This window comes from Mustela nigripes, chromosome 13, assembly GCF_022355385.1.
Source record: "Mustela nigripes isolate SB6536 chromosome 13, MUSNIG.SB6536, whole genome shotgun sequence".
Taxonomy (NCBI): Eukaryota; Metazoa; Chordata; class Mammalia; order Carnivora; family Mustelidae; genus Mustela; species Mustela nigripes.
This window is the reverse complement of record NC_081569.1, coordinates 143,609,204-143,617,657: the sequence shown is the minus strand read 5'-3', so window position 1 is coordinate 143,617,657 and position 8,454 is coordinate 143,609,204. Positions and strand designations below refer to the sequence as shown.

The 8,454-nt window shown below is 70.3% G+C and overlaps 1 protein-coding gene across 4 annotated transcripts in view; it reads right to left on the bottom strand.

The window, feature by feature from the left end:
* Window positions 1-648: 648 nt before the first annotated feature.
* The window catches only part of KIF26A (kinesin family member 26A), a 40,116-nt gene continuing 32,310 nt past the window's right edge, over window positions 649-8,454 (bottom strand). For 2 of the 4 annotated variants that reach the window (XM_059374120.1, XM_059374123.1), the window contains exons 7-16: window positions 8,258-8,351; window positions 7,727-7,989; window positions 7,465-7,630; window positions 7,163-7,325; window positions 6,720-6,882; window positions 3,558-6,366; window positions 2,741-2,946; window positions 2,597-2,617; window positions 2,082-2,232; window positions 649-1,866 (exon numbers count right to left, since the gene is read on the bottom strand). In XM_059374120.1, coding sequence (XP_059230103.1) covers window positions 1,685-1,866; window positions 2,082-2,232; window positions 2,597-2,617; window positions 2,741-2,946; window positions 3,558-6,366; window positions 6,720-6,882; window positions 7,163-7,325; window positions 7,465-7,630; window positions 7,727-7,989; window positions 8,258-8,351 — 4,218 coding nt within the window. In that variant the 3' untranslated portion in view covers window positions 649-1,684. The remainder of the gene's footprint in view (window positions 1,867-2,081; window positions 2,233-2,596; window positions 2,618-2,740; window positions 2,947-3,557; window positions 6,367-6,719; window positions 6,883-7,162; window positions 7,326-7,464; window positions 7,631-7,726; window positions 7,990-8,257; window positions 8,352-8,454) is intronic. The other 2 variants (XM_059374122.1, XM_059374124.1) reach the window with 1 other exon arrangement.

The following is an 8,454-nucleotide window of genomic DNA, read 5'->3' as shown; positions in this document are numbered from 1 at the left end:
GGGCCACGGTGCCCGCGCCAGAGTCTGGGGGGCCCCCAGATGGGGTGGGGACAGCAGCGGGCTTGCCCAGGACCCCGGTTCGAGCACCAGCTGGAGCAACCGAGGCCGGCAGGGAGGTGGGGGCTGGGCGGGGTAGCCACGCCCAGCGCGGGCTCCTGCCAGCTCCGGGGGTCCCGCGCCCCGTGTGTCCAGTGTGTCTACTCACCCGTCTCGTGGAAAGACAGGCGGGGCCGAGGGAAGGAGGTGAGGCTCTCCGGGCGCCACTCTAGTACCTGCCTCAGTTTCCTCAGTGAGCACAACCCCTGGGAAGGGCCCGGGAGCCCACCAGCCTGGCCCCGGGATCCCTGCCTCAGCCTGGGGACCCCAAGAGCTGTTCAGACGGAGGAGCTCAGGAAGGGGGTCAGGGAGGGGGTCAGGGAGGGGTCAGGGGAGGAATGGGGTGAGAGACCCAGCCTGGCTGGAGGCCCTTCCTGCCGTCTGTCCATCACAGCTCTGTCCCCGCTCGCCTGCAAGGCTGGTCCCCGCAGGGCCGGCAGGCAGAAGGCAGGTCTCCTGCTGTCCTGAAGACACGTCCCCAGTGGTCTGAGGCCCCGTCGCCTCAGGACCCTCGGAGGGCAGCGCACCCAGTGAGCTCAGGAGCCATTTTAACAACGGATGTGTCTTTTATTCACAAATAAAAGCCGTAGCAAGAGGTTATCTACACATTTGTACAAAGGTCTGGGAGCCCCTAGAAAATGCACAAGGTTCAGAAAACAGAGCCCATTGTGATGGGGACACACGTACGTCGGCAGGCGCCCTCCCGGTCTGCATTTGGCAAGAAGAGCCCCCCACGGACCCCTGCCCCCACCGGGCGCCCCCCACAGAAAGAGCCTGGCCTGAGGGATACCTTCCATAGAAAACCATAAAAACATAGATCATTTGTCTCCAAATTCCCACTGCAAATACTGCATTTATAGGCAAAATGATATAAAAATATGAACCTAACAGAACCTTTACAAAACCCTTACCCCCCATTGTTTGTGTGTGTGTGTGTGCGTGTTGGTTTTGTTTTTTGCTTGTGGTTTTGGTAAGAATTCCTGCCGTAGAAGAAGGCGCCTTGTGGGCGCTGCCCTCTCTGTATCCTCAGGACAGAGCAGGTCCCGGGGGGGAGGGAACAGGGGCCATCCCCCCCGGAGGACCCCACGCGATCCACAGCAAGGACGCAGACCGTGGTCTGGTGACCCCCGGGGCCAGTTCTGCCGAGAGGAAACAGCTGTAAAGGAAGAGTCCTGCATCCTGACCCTTGGGCCGGCGGGGCCCAGAGCAGTCCTGCTACATGAAACTGCTTGGCTGGGAAGGGGCTCGGCCTGGCCCCGGACGGCCCCCTGCCGCTGCCCAGGCCACAGCCTGAGCACACCGTCTGCTGGTGTCTTGAGTCCTTAGCACCAAACGCAAAAAGAGAGAAGTCGATTCAAGGTTAAAGGCACTTGCGTTGCTGTCTGGGTGGTGACCGTCCCGTCTCCGGCACACGCGCTCACTCCCCCTCCACCGTCCGCTCCGCCTGGCCAACCCCTCCCTCCTGCTCATCGCCTCCGAGCCCCCCGCGCTGGGCCGGCCCCCGGCCCTCCACACCCTCTCATCCCTCTGACCCCCGCCACGTGCTCGCTCCATCCCACGTGCCGTCCCGGCGTCCCGGGGCCCAGCCTCAGACGTCCACCTCCTGCAGCGCCGGCGGGCCGGCGGGGGAGGCCACGCTGATGTCGAAGCAGGTGACCATCATGACGTGGGCCTTGCACACATTCACGCACTGCTCCAAGGCGGCCGTGGCGTGCTCCAGGGCCGCCAAGTACTCTGCCGACTCGGGCTCCAGCTCCGGGTCCACCTCGACTGGGGAGGGACAGTGAGCAGCGGGTCAGGGGCCAAGGACAGGCGTCGCTCCCCGCCCAGCGTCTGGGTCCCCGTCTGGGCCAAGGTGAAGGAGGGGGCCGGAGCTCTCGAGGGAAGCGCCTGGCTTGGGGACGGACAGCAGGCGAGGCGAACCAGGGCAGAGGGCAGGGATGAGGGTCCTGCAAGCCTTGCCTCCCCGGGGCCGGGGGACTCACACTGCTCCAGCCAGCGGCCGGGCTCCAGCATCAGCCGGCCCTGGGTCTCCGCCAGCTCCCCGCACAGCTGCTCGTGCTTGGCCTGTACCTCCCGCAGCCGCTGCTGCCTGCGCTCCGCCAGCCGAAGCCGGGCGCTGGCGCACACCAGACCCTGGGGGGCAAGGGGCAGGCAGGAGGCTCAGGCCTATAGGACGACGGGGTCTCCCGGCTTTGGCCGTGGCACCCTCCTCCAGCCTCTGGGCCCGGGGAAAACCTACAGTGCGGCCTCAAAGGAGGGCAGGGTCAGCCCCGGGTCCCCCACGGGTGAGGTTCAGGCCAGACGCTCTCAGAGTAGCCTGCCAAGGCCTGCCTGGGACCCGGGCCCAGGACGAAGGGGCCCAGCTGTGGGAGACCCTTCAGCAGGGCAGCTCCACGGGACAACCGTGGTGACCTCAGGACCCTTCCGGCCACCCACTTGGCCTAAGGTGGGCATCGGTGGCCACCACGGCTTCAGGGCTGGGAGGGCTGGTTCCTACCTTCTCCACGTCCTGGGAGGGCTGCGGGCAGGAGGGGAAGGCAAGCTCAGCTGCTGCGCCAACCCCCAGGGGGCCCACCCCGCCATCCCTGGGCCTCTCCGCACCAGCCCCCGACCCCGGGCCCCAGGCCCCGCCGGCCCTGACCTCAGCCGGGTCCTCCCTCGGGGGCGGCCGGTGCCGCTGCAGGCGCTCCACGTCGTCAATCTCATAGACCTTGATCTCAAAGGGCTCCTTCAGGGAGCCGGCCAGGGGCGGCGGCAGGTCCACCCACTGCCCAGGGAGGCCGGGCTTGCGGCCCAGGGCAGCAGTGTCCGGCATGGGCGCCGGGATCAGCCGTCTCCGCTGTGGACCTGAAGCAGAGGGCCGGGGTGCTGGGTGAGCGGGGGCTGGGGCCCGCTCCCAGGACTCAGCGCCTGGCCAGGGGCTCGTCCAGAAATCCCCAGCCCTTACAGGCCCCCTCGCCTGGACAGCCGCCCCAGCGGCCCACACGGGGGCAGCCTCTTGGCTGGCCTCTCCTGGAGACAGCCCTCAACACCCCAGTAACGCAGAGGCCCTGCTCAACACCCCCTACTCCCACCGCCACCCCGGACCGGGTCCTCAGCCCTCCTGCCAGTCCCCCAGGCCCAAGTGGTACCCCTGCCACGTCTCCCAGGACGTCCCTCCCTGCTCCCCGCCCCAGCCGCTGGCCCACTTCCTCCGCCACGTGCATAGCAAGAAGCTGGCCCAACCCACTGGGTCCCCCCACCCCGCCACTGGCTGTGGGACTCCCAGGCAGCTGGGCCTGAGCCCAAGAGACCCCAGGCTGAGTGCCCTACACCCAAGGCCTCCCCTGACCCCCTATGCCCCACCGGGGTGACCTGCGACGCCAACCCTCAGCAGCTCGCTCCGACAGGGATGGCCCAAACCTCGGGGACAGCGCGGGGGCAGAAGGGGGCCCAGTGGGGGTCGCACCCACACCCACCTGTGGCCCTCTTCTTGGGGGACCTGAGGCTGCGGGAGCGGGCCCCCGGGGAGGCGGCCCCGCTGTCACTCATGGAGTCGGGCGCGGACGAGGCGCTGCCGGTGGCCTCGCTGTCACGCAACACGCTCTCATAGCCGCTGCTGCCGCCGCTGTGGTAGAAAAGCGCGGTGCGGCCCATGGCGGGCGGGAGCTCGCCGCTCAGCACGCTGCTGTTGTCACTGCCGTGGCCACTGCTGCAGCGCTGGGGCCGCCGCGGGGCCGTGACCTTGCTGTAGGGGGAGGGCAGCGCGGGGACAGCGGGTAGCCGCTCCTCCCCCACATTCACGCCACTGTCGCTGCCGCTGTCCGAGTCCGCCGAGCCCCAGGAGGGACCACCTCTGCCGGGGGCACCGCTGGCCGCCAGCTCATTGACGCGGCTGTGGGCGACCCGGAGCGCCTGCCTGGTGCCCATGATGGTGCCCCGGCTGGCCTTGGTCCCGACACCAGGCACAGCCCGCGGGGCCGCCCGGGGAGCCATCACGGGGCCACCAGGGGTCCTGCCCACCGCTGGGGTCAGTGGCTTCACGGGAGCACACAAGGCCCTTGACCCACCCACTGCTGGACTGCGGCCCTTGCTCCCGCCGGCTGGGGGCTTGGGGGCCCCCATGCCTTTGGCCGGGCTGCCCCTACAGCCTGGAGCAGGCCCAGGCACGGAGCTGGGGGACGGAACACCCAACCTGGGCACAGCCCGGGCCCTCCCGGGAGCCTCCCTGGCCTTGCCGTGCGCCGGACCCTCGCACCGCTCGAGAGAGCCATGGGCACTGGGCCGGCTCGCGGCTTCCACCTTGCCCGCCCGGGCCTTCAGGCTGGACGTGGCCCTGGTGACAGAGTGGTCCGCCCGGCTCCCAGCCCTGGCCTCCTCCTCTCCTCGGGGAAGGGCAGCAGCCGCAGCCCGGGTAGGGCCCCCGCCCTGGGGAGCAGTCAGCGCTGGGCTACTCTTCTGTTCCAGGCTGGACTTGCGCACAGGAGGGGCCGGGGGGGCTGCCCCGCCAGGTCTCGTGAAGAGGCTTCCCTTGGGAGCCACGCTCCGCTTGCTGCTGGGGGCAGCCTTCGGGTTGCCCAGAGAGGCGGCCGCAGCCGCCAGGACGTCCCTGCAGGATGCGGCGGGTGTGGTCACACCCAGCGTGGTGGCCCCCCTCCGTAGTGGGGGTATCTGGGCTACGGCCTCTGGCCTCGGGGCCGCCCCGACTGCCACTTCACAGCCGTCCACCACCCTCCGGGCACAAGCCAGCACTGGGGCTGGGCTGGGGGCCCTGCCGGCCGAGGGCCCCTGGCATGGGCCACATTCGTCTGCCCGGAGCAGCCAGGGGTCCTCGAAGAGGCCTCCGGGGCCAGGTGGGCTCGCGGCCAGGCGAGTGCAGCCTGCGCGACAGGCCGCTGAGGAAGTCCTCGGTTTCCGGGGGAGGCTGGAGTGGATCGTCTGTGCGGGGGCCGCCCCCCACGGGGATGCGGCTGGGGACTCCCTACCAGGTCGGGCAGGGACCGCAGAAGCCACGTCCCCAGGGTGAGGACTCTGGGCCGGGCCAGGACCATCCGGTCTGCTGTGCTCCGGGAACCGACAGCTGCCCTCGTCCGGGGAGCCGCCCGGGACAGGGGTGCCCAGGGAGTCGGGCCCCGCTGGCGAGTCCCGGCCAGCCCGGAAGGTAGGCGGGGGCGCGGGGCTCCAGCGGTCGTCCATGCAGATGCTGACCTCGCTGAGCCAGGAACTGACCGAGGTGCCCTGGCTGCTCCCAGCCCGGCCCACCCCCTCCGAGGGTGCGCCCGCAGCCTGTGCGGTGTAAGCCTCGAGCTCATCGCTGATGCTGCTGATGATGCTGACCGGCCTGGACCCCGAGGCTACGGCCTGCAGAGAGCAGTTGCTGCCGAAGCTGGCCAGGCTGCTGGGGCGGCCGGAGCCGGCCAGCGCCCCCAGGGACAGCTCCTCCACCACCGTGAACACCAGCTCGTCCTCGCCATTGAGCTCCACGGGCTGCTGCAGTGTCACCGTGGTGGTCAGCAGGCTCCGCTCCAGACGGCGGCCATGTGCGGGGGGCCGGGGGCTGCCCGCCTGCCCGCTCCTGCCCACGGGGGGTGTCCGTGGCACGCCGTCCGCGCTCCCTCCCCCCGGGTCCTCCGGCGCTCTGCTGGCTTCCAGCTGCCGAGGAGGCGGAGGGGCCGGGCTGGGCAGTGGCCTCCTACCCCCAACCCCAGCGGCCTTGTCCGGCACCAGCAGATCCCTCCGGTCGGCACCAGCCTTAGAGGGTTCCAGAGCACCCCGGCAGGCGTCTGGGGCGGGGCTGCCTCGAGGCGTGCTGGCCGCCAGCAGGGAGCCTGCCGCCTTCCTGGGAGCGCCGGCCTCGGGCGGTGAGGGCCTCCTGCCCCCGCAGGCTGGGCCGGCCGGGGCTGCCCCGGGGACACCCTCGCTGCCGTCGATGCCCTCCAGCCGTTCCTGCAGCTCCGCGAAGGTGCTACAGCGGAAGTGGTCGGCGTCCCTCGGGCCCTCAGAGGGCCGGCGGCGGCGGAGCGCGGGGATGATGGGGACGAAGTCGGGCGGCCCTTCGTCGTCGGTGAGCTCGCGGTCTGACAGGGCCATCCCGCCGGGCCCCACATAGATGACCGTGTCGCAGGACTGCTCGCTGCTGGAGGAGTAGTCGGGGTCTCCGGGCGAGCTGGAAGCCAGGCGGCCGGGCTCCGAGGCCACGGAGCGGGGGTGGAAGGGCCGCAGGTGCGGGGGGCGGCGGGCACGGCCCTCCTCGCAGGAGCTGTCCCCGCCGGAGGAGCTGGACGCGTACTGGGGACAGAGCAGGCCTGCGTGAGCGGCCACCTTCCCCACCGCCCCATCCACGCATCCCAGCCAGGGGAAGGACATGCTCCCGCCGAGGGCTGCCCAGGGAGTGCCCTGCTGGCTGGCTCCGGAAGGACACGGGCCACCCCCAGCGGGTACACGGCAACCGCAGGCCCCCCTTGGGAGCGATTCCAGTGTAGCCCTGGGTGCCAGGTGATTTGGGGCATAGCCCCCTGCCTTGTCCAGGGGCAGATGGGGAGCCCAGCCAGGGATGGGCGGCAGGTCCCTCACCATGCTGGGCAGGGGCCCTCACAGGGCTCTCGGGGGTGGGAGGAGCAGGCAGGAGAGACAGAGCCAACCTTGACTTTCTTCCTACGTAGCCGGTGGATGCGGGCAGCGAGCTGCACGGTGCTGAGCGTCTCGGCGTGGCGAGCGGGTGCGTCTGAGACGTGGGCGATCATGGTGGTCCGGCAGCTGGGGGCCGCCAGGCACTCACGCAGCAGCAGGGTGAGCCTGCGCTCCCTGGGGGCGAGGGGCGCTCAGAGGCTGCAGGCCTGGGGAGGGGAGGTCAGGGCGGGAGGCTGGGCATGGGGGTGCGGCGGGGCGGAGGAGAAGGAAGGAGGCAGGCCTCTCCCCGGGACGGGGTCATGCCTGGAGCCCAGGCCCAGCTCTGGCATCCGGCCCTCGGGCAGCCAGGCCCCAGGAGCTCAGGGGTCCAGGCACCCTGGGTGCACCTGCCACGCCCTTGGCTAGCTCCTAGGGGGCCACCTCGCCACTACCCACCAAGGAGCCTGCCACTCACCTATAGGGCACATGCTTGGCTCCGCTGACCAGGGCCAGGATGACACTGCCCAAGGCGGACAGAGGCAGACACGAGGGTCCCCCAGGGGCCTCCCCGCCCCGGCCAGGCGCCCCCTCACACCCGCCCAGGTCGATGAGGTGCAGGCGGCTGCGGCCTCCAGACACTGAAAGCACAGGGCGGGAAGGTGGGGGAACGGCCCCGGACCCCCTGATCCCAGACCCCCAGATACCCCGGACCCCTGGGCTCCCCCAACCCCAGGCACCGCGGGGAGGGCAGGCGGGGGCGCGCGAGCCGACACCTACTCCCACCGCGGCCGCACTTCTCCACGCGGTACTGGTAGACGTGCAGCGTGAAGACCAGGTGAGAGCCACAGCCGGGCCGGCGGGAGCCACGGGCCGCCAGCGCCGCGTCCAGGTACAGGCCGGCCTTCTCCGCCGTGGGAGCCCGAAGCTCGCTCTGGTTTGGCAGCTGGGGAGGGCAGTGCACAAGCTGGAACTCGGGCCTGCCTCCCGGAGGCTGTCCTCACTGTCCCCCAACCCCGTGGCCGCGAAGCCGGTGGCGTACCTGAACCTCACACCCAGGGTCCTCCCGCAGGTACACGCCCGGGGACTGGGAGTCCTGGATGCTGCCGGAGGCCGCCTCGGCCAGCAGGTCCCGCAGGCTCTCGTCGGGGCCGCACACCTCCGCCGCAGACACGCGCACTGAGAAGCGGGTGCCCGTCCTCTCCCTACGCTCCTCGATGAGCCTGAAGAGCCAGGAAATGGCACAGGGCACAACGCCCAGGCTCTGGGGCGAGCTGTCCTTCCCGATCATGGTGTAGGACTTGCCTGGGGGGGTGCACGGACGTGTCAGGCCCCCACATTCACCCTGACACGCCCTCAGAGCCCAGCCACGCCCAGCTGCTCCCAGGTCCAACCTGGGAACACGGAGACCAGCGTCCCCCTGCCGCCTAGGACGGCAGGGGGCTTTCTCTCCACGTGCCCCCACCCCCGGTCCTGGGCCCACCCCCTGCCCGCATGGGACAACCCATTTCCCCCGTCCTTCCTGCAAAATGAGGCCCAGAGACTGCGGACAGGAAAGATGGGGAACGCTTACCAAGGCTCGCGTGGCCGAAGGAAAAAATGCAGCCATCAGCCCCACTGACCACTGACTGGAGCACGTCAGCCACGGTCCCCGAGCAGACCTCAGCCTGAGAGAGGAGCACAGGGCACCAGGCTGGCACGGGGGTCACGGGGCTGACACCCAGCCTCCCGGCACGCCTGCCTGTCCCCATCCCACGCCGGCCGGCAGCT